The 19,552-nt window shown below is 37.8% G+C and overlaps 3 protein-coding genes and 3 non-coding genes across 7 annotated transcripts in view; 1 reads left to right on the plus strand and 5 right to left on the minus strand.

Moving 5' to 3' along the window:
- The window catches only part of ddah2 (DDAH family member 2, ADMA-independent), a 7,883-nt gene extending 2,220 nt beyond the window's left edge, over positions 1–5,663 (plus strand). Inside the window, exons 3-6 of the mRNA XM_029442815.1 lie at positions 176–364; positions 2,428–2,547; positions 3,631–3,774; positions 4,911–5,663. Coding sequence (XP_029298675.1) covers positions 176–364; positions 2,428–2,547; positions 3,631–3,774; positions 4,911–5,030 — 573 coding nt within the window. The 3' untranslated portion in view covers positions 5,031–5,663. The remainder of the gene's footprint in view (positions 1–175; positions 365–2,427; positions 2,548–3,630; positions 3,775–4,910) is intronic.
- Positions 3,584–19,495, minus strand: ppt2b (palmitoyl-protein thioesterase 2b). 2 transcript variants are annotated; one of them, XR_003832994.1, is made up of 9 exons: positions 19,014–19,495; positions 16,513–16,666; positions 15,572–15,667; positions 14,872–14,979; positions 14,649–14,732; positions 13,910–13,994; positions 13,226–13,280; positions 12,264–12,480; positions 3,584–3,620 (listed from the first exon to the last, which is right to left on the minus strand). XR_003832994.1 is itself a non-coding variant. In XM_029442807.1 (8 exons), exons 1-8 carry the CDS (start codon positions 19,200–19,202, stop codon positions 12,337–12,339), a joined length of 915 nt encoding a protein of 304 aa, XP_029298667.1. In that variant the 5' UTR covers positions 19,203–19,495; the 3' UTR covers positions 10,477–12,336. The 2 variants fall into 2 exon arrangements, 1 of the variants encoding a protein (XP_029298667.1); XM_029442807.1 differs by lacking the exon at positions 3,584–3,620 and having other exon boundaries at positions 10,477–12,480.
- On the minus strand, positions 5,748–9,902 carry rps5 (ribosomal protein S5). Its single transcript, XM_029442824.1, has 6 exons — positions 9,781–9,902; positions 8,695–8,798; positions 8,171–8,380; positions 6,801–6,929; positions 6,052–6,150; positions 5,748–5,852 (listed from the first exon to the last, which is right to left on the minus strand). Coding segments are annotated over exons 1-6 (612 nt in total). The 5' UTR covers positions 9,782–9,902; the 3' UTR covers positions 5,748–5,783.
- LOC115016292 (small nucleolar RNA SNORA3/SNORA45 family) lies at positions 6,223–6,354 on the minus strand. The gene has a single exon (XR_003833117.1). It is a non-coding gene; the product is annotated as a small nucleolar RNA SNORA3/SNORA45 family (small nucleolar RNA).
- Positions 7,127–7,258, minus strand: LOC115016293 (small nucleolar RNA SNORA3/SNORA45 family). Its single transcript, XR_003833118.1, has one exon. It is a non-coding gene; the product is annotated as a small nucleolar RNA SNORA3/SNORA45 family (small nucleolar RNA).
- LOC115016294 (small nucleolar RNA SNORA3/SNORA45 family) lies at positions 8,466–8,597 on the minus strand. Its single transcript, XR_003833120.1, has one exon. It is a non-coding gene; the product is annotated as a small nucleolar RNA SNORA3/SNORA45 family (small nucleolar RNA).
- Positions 19,496–19,552: the final 57 nt, after the last annotated feature.

The following is a 19,552-nucleotide window of genomic DNA, read 5'->3' on the forward strand; positions in this document are numbered from 1 at the left end:
ACTTGTTAGGCAGGAATGTTAAGTATGTTGGATAGTACACACTGTAATAAAAGTACATGGAAGACTATGTTCTTCCAGAGAAACATGCATACACAGTCAAACTCTCATGCAGAATTAAGTTTAGCCTGAATGTGTTGTTTTCTTTCTTTAATTCCTTCTCTTTTCTTACTCGCAGGTGGAGGCAGTGAGGAAGGTGGTGTCAGAGCTGAACCTGACCGTAGTGGAGATGGGGGCCGAGGAGGGGGACTCTGGAGGAGCCACGCTGGAGGGCAGCGACGTCCTCTTCACCGGGAGGGAGTTCTTTGTCGGCATCTCCTCCCACACCAACCACAGAGGGGCGGAGGTGCTGGCAGACACGTTCAGGGTAAGAGGCATGGACAGAAGATGTAGCGGTGACTGACTCTCTAGGTGAAGCAATAAAGAGTACTTTTTCAAACAGTTTTTTGCTTGGTGCCTTTAGTCATGAATGCAAGAGTCTGAGGGTGTTAAAATGGGATCATTTATTTCAGAGAAACTTTTCGAAAACCTCAGCCAATAAATAAAATAAAAGATTTTCAGCCAGTGCAACAAAGATGCTCTTCGTGCCAAGATGCTTGTTAGAAAACCATCACATCTGCCAAAGTGAGCAGGTGGCCGTTTGCTGTGTGGCATTTGGGGAATTAGAGTCTATAAACGGTGATGAATGAGGTCGTTCCTTTGGCCAAATAATGGAGACCACACAGTGGAGCCCCTTAGGCTCGACACGACCCACCCATTAATATTGATCCTCAACTTCTCCTAAGTGCATTTTTACGCACTTCTGCTTCTCCTAAAACACACACACTTTGCCTCTACTCATGTTAATTGTGTGTGTTGCGTAGTGTGTGTGTGATTGTGTCTGGTATGAATTACTTTAGGTGGGAGATGCATGTGGTCACAATGGAGGATGAAAGAGGAATACCAGCAGAGCATTCATATCCACTGTATCGTGTTTATAAAACTGTTAGAGTAGCATTTTGCATGCTTCGCAATTGTCTTTCATAAAATTCAATATCTTACAAGTTTACAAGCTTTTTACATATTTTTAGCCACGTATATGTTATTGTAATAATAGCACTACGTGATACAGTGGGGACAGTACAGCCTCAGCTTGATTCAATCTTTGTATTTTGAGCCTTTGATGGCAATGCTGGTCGGTCAGTCCACCACTTTGTTCCAAAAGCTATTAACTATTTGATGGATTGCCATGAAATTTGATAGACATTCATGGCGCCCAGAGGAGGAATCCCACTGACTTTAGTGATCATGTGACTCTCTAGCGCTACCATGAGGTTGACGTTCGTGTTTTTTAGTGAAATGTTTTAACCAAGTGGCCACCCCCTGGCCTGAAAAGTGACGCCAATTTTTTCTAATATCCAGCAGGGGGCGACTCCACTGGTTGCAAAACGAAGTCCGATTGTATAGATAGAAGTCTATGAGAAAATGACCCTACTTCTAACTGGATTTATTAACTGAGTAAACATTTTCCTGAGGAGTTTATGGTCTCAATCGCTAGTTTCAAGTGTTTTTCAATACAGCATGATGTTATATGATGTAATGATAAATGATGGTCCCATTTAGAGTACAATAGACAATAAAGCAGCTTTTGCATAAATCAATACCTACTATACTTTGACCTTTTTATGACAGTTTTAATGTCAAACTATACTATGACTTTTTTTTAACACATACTATACTATCACATTCTTTATGGCATTTATGTGTGACCTACTGATGTTTGAGCGACACACAGAAGCAGCTTAATGACACAGAAACATTATTTTGTGCCAATTAGGATTACAGACTGTCTGGTAATGTTGTACAGCAGCTGCTGCCTGCTTGTGGTAATAACAATCACCATATACTGTGGAAGCTCAAATATGTTGAAATAAATATGACAATTTTCATATCAAAATCATCCCTACTATTTAATGGGTTCTGTGTTTCCATCAAATATTATTCTTGAAAAAATGGAAACATCAGCAAAAACTTTAGACCATCGGACAAAACACTGTTACAGATCGGTCTGGCAGCTACTTAAAACAGGGTGTGGTCGTTACACAGCAGGCTTTACAGAGTATGTTTCTCTTGTCTTTATCATGAATTACTGTAAGTGCATTAAGCCCTACGAGAGGACTATTCAGACCAAGAGGTGGCCACTGCATCACTGCCTCTGATCCGGCACAGGAAACTCCAGAATCACACAGCGGGCTGCTTTTGTGTAAAGCTACAAGTTGTAAAGTTTGACATTTGAATAGAGGTTATTAGCTTTTCCTGCTATAATAGAGAGCCTGCTGTGAAAAAGGTCTCTTACCACAAGAGCTAGATGAGGGAACTTGTCTCTTCTGTTGTCATAAAGACTTGGAGGGACAGTGTGTGAATTAAACCTTTCAACCTCCATCTGTTCAGGACTTCGCTGTGTCCACCGTCCCCGTCTGTGGTGGAGCCCGACTGAGAAATATCTGCTCCATGGGAGGTCCAGACACAATCATCATTAGCAACAGTGAGGGGGCCAAGAAGACACTCCGGGTAAGTGTTTGTATATGTGTGTTTAAGTACTGTTAATAAAACTATACATTATCTTTAAAGAAATATTTTGACATTTCATTTTGGGGAATACATTTATTTTTACATTTTTACTGAGACTAGACTGACCAATTAGTTTTATTGACAATTAAATGATGCTCAATTTACAGTGCATTTGCAAAATGTTAGGCACATAAACATATCCATTTGTGCGTGAAATATGCATTTAAAAGAAAGAAAAATACACATAAGCATACAGAAGCTCGCAAATGTATTTGTTGAAAAAGAAGGTAATTATAAACATAATAATGATACCGACTTAAATATTCAAGTAAAATAGTGATAATGACATATATGACACTTTAACGATCATTAACATAACCTATAGTAAAAGGAAACATGAAATAAAATCACAAAGTAAATAAACACACATAGAAAGTTTTTTATTAAACCCAATAAAATGAAAAAGAAATGTGCACACTTAAGTCAGATACACATGTGTATTAATATGCACATAAGAGTGAACAGGTGGAAATACAACATCTAAACCAGTCATGATTTAAGGTGAACCAAAGTGGTGAACTATTCCTTTAACCTTAAACTCATTTGGTCAGTCTCTATGCAGAATCACCAACACTTCACCAGCTAATATGTCACTTTAAAATGTAAAACAAAAACAGAATATATAAAGATTTGAGGGTGATTTTAATAATATAATATATTCCTTTAATGATACTGATACTGACTCATTATTCAAAATGATATGCAGTTAATAAGATATTATAAAATCTAGTTCTAGCTAGGACCTAAGATCTCTTTCCAGTCAGCCTTATTATCTATCATACATAGTGTGTGTTTCCCTTCTCTCTGTCCTAATGTAACCTGCACACATCATTATTTCCTAACGGCTGAGGTCATATTAATAACATCACTAATGCTGCATCTGAGTCTGTGCAATGCTGGGAGTGATCTGCTGCAATATGTCTGTGTGTGTGTGTGTGTGTGTGTGTGTGTGTGTGTGTGTGTGTGTGTGTGTGTGTGTGTGTGTGTGTGTGTGTGTGTGTGTGTGTGTGTGTTTGTCTCCAGATGATGGAACAGCTGACTGATCACCACTATGAAGTGCTCACTGTTCCAGAGGACTCGGCAGCAAACTGCATCTACATCAAAGGGCCGTCTAAACTGGACTTCCTGCTCCACCGGCCTGCAGAGGAATGTCCTGACAGTGTCTCTGTGAGTACAGCTGAGGATTTAGTTTTTTATTGCAGGCCTCAGGTCCAAAAAGAGCCTCATCTTTGTTCAATTTAAAGCTGGGCGAGGCAGTATATTTTTGGCGTCATTGTGCAGAAACTCTAACCTTTCAGCATATTGTAATTCAAGTGAGAGAAAACTTCTGCACATCCTCTTGGCTCTGTTTCCAGGCTTTAAAATATTTAGTCACGATGACATACTTTGGCCAACCACTACTACTATTGACTGTTCTACAAAAGCAGACGCCCGTGCACGCCCCTTCAGATGGTTAAAGCCTGATGCAACGGAAGAATATCCTTCAAGAAAAGTTACTGCTTACGCAAAGTAACCCCAAAAAGGAAGAGGGACTCATCAAAAAGAGAGTCTGACAATAAAGTGTCAGAGATTGAGAGAAAATGTTAATAGCCGAGACTTCTGCTCACGGCTGCGATTAGTATGTTTTAGCTTTTTCACAAAAACTGCCTGGGGTGTCATTTTTGCCCAATGTCAAAAAATAAACTGCCTCCCCAAGCTTTAAGGCAGCATTATTTAATTTAGTCTTTGGCAATTTAATGTTGTACTACCCTAAAGCTTATATAATATTAAAATTATTAAGCACATGACAAACATTACAAAAAGGCAATAAATCATATTTCAGAAGCGACCTTTGGCATTTTCACCTGAAAAATTACTGAGTGTCAAATTTTATACTCTTGATTTGTGACGAATAATAATCTGTAAAGTAACTAAAGATGTCATAATTGTAGCCTAGTACAAAGTACTATGAAAAGAAACCACTCAAGCTAAGTACCTCAAATTTGTGCTTGATTAGTTATTGAGTAAACGTACGTATTCCACCACTGTAAACTCAGTAATTTACTTACAGGACAGGTGGGAATCTCTAGTGGATTAATATTAAATAAATACTTTGCTTCAGGCAAATGTGTGTAAAGGGAGGCTCAAACCTGGAGGCGAGATGATTATGTTCCTGGTGCTTTAGTTTTTTCTTGCAGTTTGCATGATTAGTTTCTCAAATTAACTTATTTAATGACATATTACACAAAGAACATATCCAGTCTACATTCGGTCGCTAGTCACTTTCATTAGCAATTAAGTTGTTCCCTCCCTCCTCTCTGCAGGCCTTCCAGAAGCTGCAGGACTACACCCTCCTGCCAACAGCCTGCAGTGAGGCCTCCAAACTGGGAGCGTCTCTGTCCTCGCTCTGCCTCCTCATCAACAGAAAACACACTTACTTCTGAAAACACATCAGTATTACCAGTACACATGTTCACGGTGGGGTGAAGGGTCCACGTCAAACACTTTCCACAGATTAAGATTCTTGTCTATTTCTAGGGGAAAACACTGACTCACAGCATCTGTATGAGAATGTGATCCAACTAACATCTGCTAACGGCCTTACTGTAAACTGAATCTCGGCACCACTGCCCCCCCTGCTGTTCAGTGCGCTGTTTCCTCACAACTATCCATGAAACCACTCAATTAAACTAATTTCACCAGTTTTAACTTGGTACCACTGAGCTGTCCAGATCATGTGAAAAGAAAGACGATGTTGGTACAAAGTTTAAAACGTTCATACCAGCCCAACTATGAAGGAAAATCAGTTTCCCAGTGGCCTGGATAAGCAGCATAAAATTGACACTTATCCAACACGGCTTTTGACACGCAAAATATTTTCTTGTCAACTCAACTTTACACATTCAGTGCTTTTTAATATTGCAGGTACCAGTTATGTCTACAGATTTGACAATATATCTATTTCAATACTGCTCCAGTATTTGTAGCTGCTAATAGAATTTTTTTTTTTTTTTAAATGGTTTTAGCTTTCTTGTGTGAATTTGTAGTGATTCCAATAAAATTCATCTGACTGACCACTTCTATTGTAAATGTTGTTCACTTTCCAAGAACTGAAATGTGTATAGACGTGCATAAAAAGAAAAAATGACTCAACATCAACAGAAATTTCTTCGAATTTATTGGTAGAAAGAACATGTTTAACGGTTGGACTTGGCAACTCTCTCCAACTCGTCCTTCTTCTTGATGGCGTAGGAGTTAGATGAACCCTGAAATTAGGCGAAATTGACAGTTTAATTATAAAACAGGACCAGAATTCGACTGTTAAGGTAATGTTTCAACACCACAAAAAGCCAATACATAAGCATCAGCAGGGTACAATAGTAATTATACTGTGTTATCTGTATCAGTTATTCTACATTGCACTTTGAATCAGAATGATCTCGCTACAAGTGGATAACCCGTTACCTTAGCGGCATTGATCAGCTCATCAGCCAGACACTCTGCGATGGTCTTGATGTTCCTGAAGGCGGCTTCTCTTGCTCCTGTGCACAGCAGCCAGATGGCCTGCAGGACGAGAGAGCAGGACATTAGCGGCTGACAAATCAACTTTGGTGGAATAAACACTGGCCGGCAGTGTAATGTATCTGAGTTGGTGATTGACTGGGCCACAACAGACTACAGCCAATGAATAAGCAAAGACATTTCCTCTGCGAGCACTCTAGCACACCAGGACAATGGGATGTATCCAGGCGTGACTCTAGCCTCGCTTGATGCACAAAATACAAATTACGGCAAATGAGAATAAAGTAGTAAGAAAAGACGGTCTACAAACGCTTTAACTGCACTTCTTGGTAGATTTAAGACCGTATTTGACATCAGAGTACAAATAGTTTGTCGTTTATAATGTAAATAAAGTTTTAAAACCCAACAGTTAACATGTATGTTACATTCTGACTGTATGCTATTATGTTGCCAAATAATTGTAGCTAGGTGCCAAAGAGTATAGACGCAAAGAGATTACAATGTCATTTTTGGACAGCTGTCGGTAGATGACGGTAGCAAAGAAACAACCACCTAGCTTCCCCTTATTAACAATGGAAATCATTTTCCCTCGGTGGTGATATTTTTGAAGACTGAAAAATTATGAATTCATATTTAAAGCAAAGATTAGCCTTTAAGTAAAACAATGTTTTTTAATATAAATGAGCGTTTACTTGGTTGACTCTGCGGAGGGGCGACACGTCCACAGCCTGCCTCCTGACGGTGCCAGCACGACCGATACGGGTGGAGTCCTCACGGGGTCCGCTGTTGATGATGGCGTTCACCAAGACCTGGAGGGGATTCTGGGGACAAAATTTCGAAGTAGTTTTAGGACATTTTAATTACTGAATACAAATTGAAACCAGACCGGTGCAGATAATCTTCTCGATGCTGTGTTATGCCAACAGCAATATTTCTAAATAATGGCCTGCAGGACGAGAGCGCAGGACATTAGCGGCTGACAATTTAACTTTGGTGTAATAGACACTGACCGGCAGTGTAATGTATCTGAGTTGGTGATTGACTGGGCCACAACAGACTACAGCCAATGAATAAGCAAAGACATTTCCTCTGCGAGCACTCTAGCACACCAGGACAATGGGATGTATCCAGGCGTGACTCTAGCCTCGCTTGATGCACAAAATACAAATTACAGCAAATGAGAATAAAGTAGTTTACAGTAAGAAAAAAAGCATGAAAAGGAATATTTAATGGTGAAAAACTCATTTCTAGACAAAGACTGTCTACAAACGCTTTAACTGAACTTTTTAGTAGATTTCAGACCATATTTGATATTAGAGTACAAATAGTTTGTCGTTTATAATGTAAATAAAGTTTTAAAACCCAACGGTTAACATGTATGTTACATTCTGACCATATGCTATTATGTCGCCAAATAATTGTAGCTAGGTAACAAAGAGATTACAATGTGCTCCGGGCTGTAATACATTTTGCGTCTCACTTCAGACAGTGGCCTGTGTTTGTTACGTGCACTATAACTACGATTAAAATTTTTTGTTTTGGGAATTCAAACATGTCTAATATACAATATATAAAAACTGGTGAAAAAGATAACACCGGTCCCAGTACAATAACTGGTATTCGCGGTATTCTACAGACTTGTTTGGTACAGCTAGTCGTCATATAAAGAGTCACACAATGATCAAACTAATATATTTTCAATGAAAATCATGCAGCATGATTATTCCCTCCCATTTTTAGAATTGCAATGAGTCAAAAATAAATCACAATTACATATTTTTCAAAATTGTTTAGCCCACTGTAAATGGGTAACAAAGTGGCTTCAGACCGAGCGACACAACACTATTCCAGCCAGGACATGGGAAAGGCCATGCATATACAAAGAGAAAGGATAAGGAAATCTGGTACATGCTGACCTTCAATTGCAATGAAAACATGTCCCTTAGTATCAGTCAGAGATGTTAATCCTGTTTAGTTCACCGTTTGCTGTACATCTTATAATTGATTGCTGCCTTCCAAAGATCACCTTGACCTGCCTCATCGTGCCGCACACACTACATACCTCTCCAGTCAGCAGGTGGATGATCTCGAAGGCGTGCTTAACAATGCGCACGGTCATCAGCTTCTTGCCGTTGTTGCGGCCGTGCATCATCATGGAGTTGGTCAGACGCTCTACAATGGGGCACTGGGCCTTACGGAAACGCTTGGCGGCATAACGTCCTCCTGAGTGCGGCAGGTACTTGGCGTACTTCTCTTTCACAGCAATGTAATCCTGTAGTGTACATGGATGATTTAAGCATCATGGTTTATGCTAAAAGATTTTTAATGCAAAATTATTTACATACAGCCTGTATGAAGAATGTGCCTGAGTTGGTGATTGACTGGGCCACAACAGACTACAGACAATGAATAAGCAAAGACATTTCCTCTACGAGCACTCTAGCACACCAGGACAATGGGATATATCCAGGCGTGACTCTAGCCTCGTTTAATGCAAACAATCATCTAATAAAGATAAAGCTGCTTTTTGTAACAAATGAAGATCGAAGCAATATGTTGTGGTAAAATGTGCCACTTGCCGCTTACCTGCAGGGAGATGTCATTGATCTGGACATCGTCAGTGCTCCACTTGCCAAAGAGTTTGATCTCTGGAGACTCAGCCACAGCTGGGGCAGTCTCCCACTCAGTCACTGAGGATAAATAAAAAAGATTGACAATTCATGCCACGGAAACAACACATCAAAATTCAGACAGAATTTTCCACCCAAACATTTAAACATAGGACTGGGAAATTAAACGTTCACATCAGGTTGACATGCATCTCTTTATATAAACTAACATTGTAAGATTGATGAGGTCCATCTTCATAATTATAAATTGATAAAGAACAATGTGAGAAGGTAGTTTTGAGTACAGTTCAGGAAATTATCCGTTCAACGTTTTATGTCAAGAAAACGGTTTTCCTCACAAATTTGAAGGTGTATCGAGGAGTACACCATCAGTAGGCTATTAGCTGTGGGTGGGTGACTCCAACATGTTGATCAAGGGAAACAGTGAACATTTGACTTAGGGAAACGTTGTCCCTTTAGACTCATAACTAACATTACGTTGCAAAACTCTTATCCTTTTCATGCCAACATACCCGGGGTTACATGCATCCCATTAAACGAATACCTAAATATTTCGTCTTAGCACAGATCACTTGAAATAAATGGTAATATGTAATATAGGTAAAAACACAGCAACACTTTCACAGCAGGGCCCGAATTGAAGCCTGCTTCTCCAAAGTTAACGTAACGTTTGCTCACAAGCTTGCGAATATTTAAAATATGGCGACATTTTAAAGTAATACACAGAGGTGGTATTTACGGCGGCATATACTGTGCAAGTATAGGATCGCAACATTTAGAAATAAAGTGTTGATTGTGAGATCTATCGAGGTGGCTGATAATCATGCCGCATCCACATGTGCTAATAAGCTAGCCACAAGCTAACGCTCTGCGCCGTTGTGCTCGTAGGGAAACTATTATTGCAAATAAAGCAACATAACAGCAAAATGTAGATGTTTTGTTCATATTTCTCGGACAACGGGAGTAAGTACCGCTCCTAGATATTAGATAATAATGTTTTAAAAGACATATGAAGAGAGCAAAAGGAGAATTTTTCACTCACTTGTGTCAGCCGTTCTGTACCACACTTCTCTGAGACGGAAAAGGGCCTTTTCGAGGCGCCGCGTGCAGATATCCGGTGAGCTGGTGGGTTTCTTCCGGTCCGCAAAGCATGCAGGGAATTGTATTCTTCTTTTGTTTCAAAGAATGCAACGAGCAATAAAGCTATGAATACTTCTCAAATAATCGAAAAAATACAAAATAAGTTGTAAAATATGTTTACATTTCCCTCGCACAGTTCAAAGTCTACTGTACTTCTTTTTGTTTTACATTTTAAAATAAAGAAATGTTTGATATTATTGTTTCAAGTGTAAATATAAGGTGTTAACAGGATCATTTCTTTAATAGCCTATATTTCTCTATACCATGTATTGTAATTTTTGTGTTTTAGTTTTACAAAGTGAAGGTGATGGATGGCACTGATGAAGATGGAAACTGAAAACAAATCTTTTATTTTTTGCTTTAGTTAGTTTGTTTTCATGTTCTTAAAACGTTCTATCCTACAGGTCTTATAGCAGACAATCTTATCCAGAGCGACTTACAGTGAACTAACTATAGGGACAGTCTCCCTGGAGCAACTCAGGTGCCTTGTAGCCCTAGTATTAAACTCATGACCTTCTGGTATTCTTTTTGAAAGCCATACCACTATACCACTGACTAGACAAGGACCTTCCGTTGTAATAAATAAAGACAAAAAATAAATGTTTAAAATGGTCTTTTATTGAGGAATTGACAACATTTTACACATTTTCATTTGCGGCCCAAATACTGTAGAAATTGTAAGACAGAGTCAAAATAGCAGTTTCAGTTTGAGTTTTTAAAAGACTGTCCATAACCACATTTACAGTTTTTATAGCAAGAAAACTGAACTCAGAGAAGACCTCCCTTAAATCCATAGTTTATGCAGTTAGGTTAATTAACTTGTACAAGCATACACAAGACAAAAGATGCAACAATATTAAAATAATACAGTAAATCTAAAAACTTTATAACTGTTCATAATTTCCCTTCTTTTTATCTGGTTAAACATTGTGCAATGCAGACTTTATTCAATACTTCCTGTTTTTTCACACAATAGACATTTATTTCCATTCTGTTTCTTATTTTCAGAAACATTTATAAAGTACATAAACATCCAATAAAATGCAACAGTTAGGAGAAATCCCTTTTCCAACAAACAGACAAACATGAAGTTTAAACGCCTGAGATATCTAAACGTGATGGGAGGTAAAGAGCGCCATGTACAATAGTTTAGTGGACAAGTAAACACTAATATAGCACTGCCCCTCTCCGGCCACTCTTCATCCACCCCTCATTACTTTGAGCACCATCACTAAAGGCAGTGTGTTGTAGCACTTTGGTATGGGACATAAAACACTGAGGCATGACAGGAAAATGTAAGGCTTAATCTATAAAATCTCTAAAGCACTGCATGATAATGATAAGTAACATGATATTCACGGTCAGATCTAAACACTAAAATAATGGAGGAATAAAAATATATAAATTACTGCATCACAAGATGAGCAGTGAGTCTGTACATGTAGACAAGATGACAGAACGTCGCTCAGGCACTGTTGTGTTGTGTGTTGTGTGTTGTTTTGAGGTATGTGTACCAAACACACACAGACATACACATAGATATATATACTGTATGTATGTGGGCTCGCTTTTATAAAAATTAAAAGGGGCACTCCACCAATTTTGTGCACATGAAGAGCAGTCTTGAAGGGCTACTTAGCCTGTGAAGACAGTAACAATTTCCCTCAACCATTGCTACATTGATTTTTGACCTTTCTCTTTTTAATCCGTCTTCTACAAGTGTCTTTAATTTGCTGGAATGCAATTCTAAAATCCTTTAATGTCTGTTTTGATTTACTGTTGCAGACTGTAATAACATAACTGTTAGTTAAACTGTTACCGAGTTTATGGGAGCCTTTATATTGGTTGCTTCTGACAGTTTGTGCCTTGTTATCTTTTGATAAAATACCTTCAGCACACAGAGATTTGCTGGATTTGTTTGACAGCAGCAGCACCTTTTAAAACTAATGATTAGAAGGAGCAGTTTGACATCTTGAGACATACACTTATTAGATTTCTTGGCAAGAGTTAAATAAGAAGATCAATATCACTCTTATGTCTGTGCAATACATATTAACATACAGTCAGCAGGTATCTTAGCTTAAAGAATGGAAACAGATAGCATGGCTCCGTCCAAAGGTAGCCTACCATCATCGCTAAAGCTCACTAATTTAGATTCCAGGTTTGTTTAATCTGTTAGCCGTTTTCCTCGGTTTCCAGGCTTTATGCTAAAATATGCTAACGCGCTGCTGGCTGTAAATTCATATAGATCGTCAGGATTCCCACGCCTTTTTAAACGTCAGGTTCAAGGACTTTTCAGGCCCAATTCCCTCAAATTCAAGGACCCAACAGGGCATAGTTTGATTTACAGATTTAAAAAACTTTAAAAGTTTATAAAACTGCATGGTGTGTGTGTGTGTGTGTGTGTGTGTGTGTGTGTGTGTGTGTGTGTGTGTGTGTGCTGTAAAAATGTTTTGTTCTACACCAACCACTTCTCAATGCACGTGTGGAACACCGTCTCATTCGAGTGCCAAAACACGTGTTCGACGCCGGGAACAGAACAGATGATCAGATCTCCACGAGCCGCCAGCGTCTTCAGACCGAAAACATCCCTTAAATACACCTGAAATAGGAAAAAAGGTTTCTTAAAGTTTCACCCTTTTTTACACTTTCAAACTGGGTATATTATCCAAGGCAATACACAACTGAAGAGTGAATGAATGCTTTGGGATGGAAACATCCAGTTATCAGACATGAATGTGAGATGTTTCAGCTCACGACAAAGAGCTTCATTAGTGAGGTAAAACCTTTATTTTGTATGGTTCATTTATTATGTTCATTTAGGGAAAAGTATTCCTGATGTATAAGGAAAGATGGTTGATTGGTACAAGCCTAAATTCTAAAAATAGAATTGAACAGTCACATATATATTAGCTATATAAACATGCACTGCTCATGCTGAAGGGAAAAAGTTCAGATTGTTATGTGATTTCGGTGAGATTGAAGCTACAGTCCATTTCATGTTTTATTGCTCTTGATGTGATGATTTAAGGGCAAGTCTTTTTAATAAAATGAAACGATCATTTCGGATGGCTTCGTCTGGTTGGACGATTATAACAAACGTTTGGACAGAAGATTTTTGTTTGTAATGGAACATTATATGTATGTATCTGTGCTGGTCTGATAAATATTGTTTCACCACTGCAATGCTATTTTAGATGTCTGAAAAGTATACGTGTGCTTGTGTATGACACAATAAATAATGGAAACAATCTAAAATACCATAAAAGTATAATTACCTCAAAGGGCATAAGAATAAACTGAAAAGTGTGTTATTTATGTGTGTCAGTTGTATAACCTTTACTCACATCTTGGTGCTGCATCTCAACAACCGTCTCGTTGTCGTCAAAGAATCCAAACTGACTGAAAACCATGAGAAAAACAGAAAGATAATAATGTGTGAGCATCACATGAGAGTCATCTGATCAGCCACAGTCACAAAAGCTAATCCTTCAAAGCAGTGTAATATGTGAACTGAGAATAGAAAGTATCACATGACACCGGAAATAAATTACAATATTAAAAAGGTGAAAACACAGTGTGTCTGAATCCAAGTGAACTGGAAAAAAAGAATCCCACAATTTTAGCAGAGGAAAGTAATCTTAAATGTTTTGTCTTTTATCAGGGGTTCAGAAGTGCATGAATAATACTCGACTAAATGAATCAACTCTGGTGTTTCAGAGGCATTTTAGCCTGAGGGTCAGTTTCATGTAACTGTCTGCCTCAAGTGTATAAGGTAGAAAAATGTTAAAGCATTTAAATAAACACCCCAACTTTACAATCAAAATGCAAAATGTCCAAAAACGTACTCTGTATTGATTCTTTCCAACAAAGTCTCATCTCTCATGTGTTCACATGTGCAATGTGTCAAATATTACTGTAAAATTGTTTTGTCTAGAAAATGGATTTTTACATAAAATCCAATAGCAGATGAAAAAAATCACAAACATGATGATATTTGAGATAAAATGTACACGAGAGGTAGAACTCACCTCGACTGCCAGGGAGTGATGACTCCATCGTCTGGTCCTCCGATCAACACCAGCTTCTTTATTTTGAGAAAGTTCTTCTTCCACTCTAAGATTGAGAGATAAAAATAATTACACTTGATTAGGTATAACTGTACAATCTATAGCGATCCAGTAACATAGCCCTGCCATCAAACTGTGAGTTAATGTATGTCCTGGATATATAGCTTTTCTTTTAGGTCCCCTCCTTAAGTTTTTTCTTTTTCATTAAAAAAGTTTTTTAATCTGTTGATCAACCTCATACGTTATCATACATTTTTTATAACCAAATGTAATAAAAGGGTTACAATGTTAAAACTTATATCTCCAAAGTTTTTACAATTTATAGACATACACGACTTTATTACTGCCTGCTGTTTACATAAGTCAGAACCTTTTGTAATTAATAATGATGAGCTGTGTGTGTATTCTTAGTATCTTTCATTATACTGTGATGAGTTTGCCTGATATATCGTGTTTACTGTAAATAGTCTCGATGCATTTGTGCACCTTTATTTGTACCATACATGACTAAATAAAAACAAAATGCTTATTTTAGGAAATATTTTTCCAACACAAGCAGAAGAACCTTCTCCAACTTATTGATATTTCTTTATAGGCATAAGGTCAAAGTCACTGTTGCATCAGAGAGATAACAAATACTCACTGATAGTTACATTCATTAAACTAATGGATTAGTTTTACCCACAAGGAATATGCTGACCTGTTGAATTTGGATTGGATCGCTCGCTGTTGAGCAGAGCCAAATAATCACTGCTGTTTACGTACAAGTCTCTGTGGTGGGGGTCTGGAGGAGGACAAACAAGCAATATTAATGAAGCGTTCTTATATTCAATCACATGTCTTTGAATGTGATATGATCTCAAGGAAAACAGAACACTTAATATCTCATTTTTGACAAGATAAGGAATATAAATTATTCTCACCATTCCAGTAGTTGCAGATGGAGATCCTCTGACCTACTGACGTGTAGCAGAGGTGGAAGAGATTGGACTTCATAAACTGTGGGAAGAGGTACCTCAAGTAGTCCGTGTCTGAAGAGACAAAGAGCAATAACTGATTTTTTGGCTACTTAAGGACAGCGGAAACAAGTTGAGAGCACGACATTGACATATCATCACCTTTTAAGTTGATATAGATTAGCAAACAGTTTCTGATTTACACATCCAGCAGTTAGGGAGCAACTTCTTAAAAATGAATTTAGGTCTAATATTCTCTCTTTTAGTTTTGTTTTTGGTCTCCACCAGCTCCTGAGGGAAATATTTGACCCTTTAGCTGCTAAATGCTCCACAATGTTCACCAGCTAGTTTCTAACTGCGTCTGTCTGCTGAGCAGATAATGTAAATACGTTTTTAGAGCTTTTTCGCTAAAAACAGCTGCTTGATGCAGCCGAAAACAAGTGTTGACAGTGAACCAAAACAGAAAAGTTATGGGCTGGACATCTGAAGCATGAGCTGAACTCCCTATGAAGCTCTGTTAAGCCGAGAGATCTGCAGACTCAAGTGATAATTCTCCGTAGGTTCTTCACTACGAGCGACCCTTTTTATGTTATCACTTTTTTAAAAACATATCGATTATAGATGCTTTAAACATAATCATGTGTTCAGCCTTTGAAGTTGAACCCACCTCCATATTGCCCGGCCTGAGGCGAGGACAGAGAGATGAAAGATTGGACATTGTGGTCAGAGAGAGTGGAAAGGATTCCTCTGCAAACCAGCCCGCCTGTGAAAATATCAACAAAAACAATATTTTTCAGTCTTTAGTCCATCTTGGGGAAGTGTGTGGTTCACAGCTTCACCACATATTATAATTTCTCCTTTATCAGAGGTGTATCAATGGACTAACACAGAAAGATGATCCCTTGCTGTCTGCGTGTGTTGCTGTTGGAAAAATGCAACTTATTGATGCTTTAAGTAGAACATTTGAGGATAACTAATTTCTTAACCCACACCGATGCATGCAGTAATTACATTCAGGGCTGCAACTAATGATCATTTTCATTATAGATTAATCTGCTTATTTTCTCGATTCAATTTTAATTGTGTGGTCAATAAAATGTCAGGAAGCAGTCAAAAGTGCAGGTACAGGTAACATCTTCATATGTAAAAAATATATACATTTCTTTTATCTAAATAAATGTTTTAAATCCGATGATTAACAAATATAAAACTGAGATATATGTGTGTATATGATTTTGGTATATATAATAATATATTTATTAAATATATATTTTATAGAATATATATATTTTATAGAATATATATATATATATATATATATATATATATATATATATATATATTTTATAGAATATATATATATATAGTATAAATTCGCTCTGGTTTGTCACTAATTCAAAAGTAATTACTTGTTATTGCTTATTTATTACTTTTTACATGTGTATTTGAGTATTTGTGTAAATAAAACAGAGAGTCCTGTAAAGCCCCATCTTTGAAATAAAAGGGTGACAGTTACAACTGAGATCACCAAGACTATTTTATAATCTTAAGCAAATACCATATTTAATTATCTTTTTCACGTGCACACTCACTCTCACACTCACAGACCTTGAGAGTAGCAAATAAAATGGACCCCGTCTTCTGCATTTTGCATTATTGGGTAAATAGCTGACTTGAATCCCTCCACCTGCTTCCACATGGGCTGCAGGCTGGCACTTCTGTCAAACAAGTCGATGACGGTAACATTTGTTCCAGGATGAGACTGTAGAAGAGAGAATTAGAAAGTTACACTACATTAACAGGGTGTTTGTAGGAAGGGTCCGAGATTAAGTAATTCATCATAATTTAGCGTGAAGCGGAAACTGAAGCAGACAGAATAAGGTATGAATTTCCTCTTCCTCCAAAAATATGTGTTGTTTGGTTTCAGTCGTAAGCTTTCTAATATAGCAAAAGAGAAAAAGAGGAACTTATTCTTGGTTTAAAAATTCACCACATCCACAACTCGACCACAATCTTAAACTGTGTGTGTTTCAAAAGGGTGTGTGTGAAGGGTTTGGAGGATTCAGAAAGAAAAGCAGGACAGGGCACATTTCACTGTGCAATCATTATTATTTTTTACTTCTTTACCAATGTCAACTTTGCTGAATAAAATGTCCTGAACACAGCATGATTCCAGCAATGTTTATGAACCAAAAACGAAAGTTTGGTAATATCAATACACAATTTATGTATAATATTACAGTGCAAACTACAGGTTATAATAAACCAACATAACACATAGACAGCTCTGAAAAAAATACATTTAAGTGAATTAACCTATTGAAAATTTAAACAACACCTTGTCATCTACCCTGGATACTGTTGCTCATTTTAAATATTATAAACACGTCTCTTCTAACGGGCATCTTCCCAGACGTCTTCAAAACAGCCGTTGTAAAGCCCTTGCTAAAGAAACCTAACCTAGACAGTAATACGCTGACCAACTATAGGCCAATATCTAACCTTCCATCAGCAAAATACTAGAAAAAATTGTCAATTAAACTCCTTTCTTAAAGAAAACAACATCCTGGAGGAATTTCAATCAGGCTTCAGCGCATGCCACAGCACCGAAACTGCTCTGACTAAAATAATTAGTGACCTCAGACTAAACTCTGATGCAAACAAGGTCTCAATTCTTATCCTGCTAGACCTGAGCGCAGAATTTGACACGATCGACCATGACATCCTACTTAATCGTCTAGAAAAACTGGTTAGTCTTTCTGACTGTGTATTAAACTGGTTCAGAACATATATCAAAGGGAGAAAGTATTTTGTCAGGCTTGGAGATCATGTGTCAGAGAAGCATGATGCCCACTTTGGAGTTCCACAAGGGAGCTGCCTCGGTCCATTACTGTTCTCCCTATACATGCTACCACTGGGGGACATCATCAGAGAACACAATATGTGCTTCCATAGCTACGCGGATGACACGCAACTGTACATCTCTGCTGAACCAAATGATGCTACAGCTATTAACTCCATCACCACCTGTCTGTCAGCAATAAATCAATGGATGAGCAATAATTTCTTAAAATTAAATGAGAACAAAACTGAAATCCTACTAGTAGGTCTTGTAACAAAAAGAGAGATGATGCTGAATAACATGGGGAAACTTACTTCTTTGATTAAACCGGAAGTTACAAGTCTTGGTGTTATCATAGACTCAGATTTAAGCTTTAAATCCCACATAAACAAGGTGACATTCTTCCACCTTAGAAATATAGCTAAAATCAGACAATTTATAAATCAAAAGGATGCTGAAAAACTAATCCATGCTTTCATCTCAAGCAGACTCGATTACTGTAATGCACTCTTTACCGGCCTCCCAAAAACAACAACAAAGAGACTTCAGCTCATCCAAAACGCTGCAGCGAGGCTCCTGACTAGAACCAAGAGGAGAGACCACATCAGTCCAGTGTTAGCCGCTCTTCACTGGCTTCCAGTAACTTTTAGAATTGATTTTAAGGTCCTCCTTCTTGTATACAAAGCCCTAAACGGATGATGAATGTGATTTCCCGGCAGTAGGGTCGTTAAGTACGGCACAGATAGGCATGATTTCCAATGTTATTTTATACTATTTTTATTCTGCTATTTTTTATAAGGGTACTTCAGACTCATTTACATCAACACTGTGATTATTGTACTGTAAATGCTCTTATTCTGTCTAATCTTGTACTAATTGTTATGTTTTTGCTGTGAAGCACTTTGGGCTGCAATTCTTGTATGAAAGGTGCTATACAAATAAAGCTTATTATTATTATCATTATTATAGTACAGATCACTCACTTTCCTGTGTTATTGCTAAAGAAATAATGCAGACAAATGGTTAAATATATATTTCAAATAACTCTTCTGACTCTTCCATTATGATAAAAGCTGGATAATGTGGCACAGTAGGCCTACATGTTACATGATGCATGCCCACGTTGTGCTGATAACGTGGTGATATAAGCTGTAAGGCAACCCCTGAAAAAACAAAATGTACCAGTAACGTTATATACTTTAAAAATACTATTATTATCTACAAAAGAACCAAATTAAACCAGTCTCTCTTTAATGCAATCACTCACCTCGTTAATGAACAGCTGTAAGTGTTTAAAATCCCCTGAGCTGTCGAACAAACCGTGCACTATGATCACCGGCTTGTACCCGACCACCGTAGCCCAGAGACACGCACCGAGCAACGGATACAGCAGCTCGGCCGCCCCGCTGCTGCTCCTCACCCTCCGGCTTGACAAAGCAGAACGGGAGCCCTTCATTATAACTCCAGACTATTTTTAAATAACGCTAAAAGAAAGGGTTACTAAATAAAAGATAACTTTAAAATATAAATAAAAACATACAATATTGATGTTTAGCTAATGTTATGCTATCATCTTCATCGATATTTCTCTGTCCAAGCTGCAGCAAAAAAAGAGCTAAAATTCCGCTCATCAGTCCCTTAAATAGTCCTGTACTACACAAACTGTGTCTTTATCACTTAATAACAACTGAAACAGCTGCTGAGCTTTGCTTTGGTTCCTTTTGTTTGTTCCGGTTTTAAATTAAACGTGATGCGGCCGCTGAGGGTGTCATTTCCGGTTTCAGCTCGTCCAATCAGCAGCGTGGA

The sequence above is a fragment of the Cottoperca gobio genome, chromosome 11 (genome assembly GCF_900634415.1).
Source record: "Cottoperca gobio chromosome 11, fCotGob3.1, whole genome shotgun sequence".
NCBI lineage: Eukaryota > Metazoa > Chordata > Actinopteri > Perciformes > Bovichtidae > Cottoperca > Cottoperca gobio.

Excerpts from the sequence above, each read along its gene's own strand:
- rps5 (XM_029442824.1), bottom strand. Across the intron at positions 8,381-8,694 it reads TCAATGACATCTCCCTGCAG|GATTACATTGCTGTGAAAGA; the intron begins GTAAGCGGCAAG and ends TGTACACTACAG. Across the intron at positions 5,853-6,051 it reads AGCTGATCAATGCCGCTAAG|GGTTCATCTAACTCCTACGC; the intron begins GTAACGGGTTAT and ends GCCTAATTTCAG.
- ppt2b (XM_029442807.1), bottom strand. The coding sequence starts at position 19,202 with ATGAAGGGCTCCCGTTCTGCTTTGTCAAGCCGGAGGGTGAGGAGCAGC. Across the intron at positions 14,980-15,571 it reads TCAGGCCGGGCAATATGGAG|ACACGGACTACTTGAGGTAC; the intron begins GTGGGTTCAACT and ends TTGTCTCTTCAG. Across the intron at positions 13,995-14,648 it reads ATCCAATCCAAATTCAACAG|AGTGGAAGAAGAACTTTCTC; the intron begins GTCAGCATATTC and ends TCTCAATCTTAG.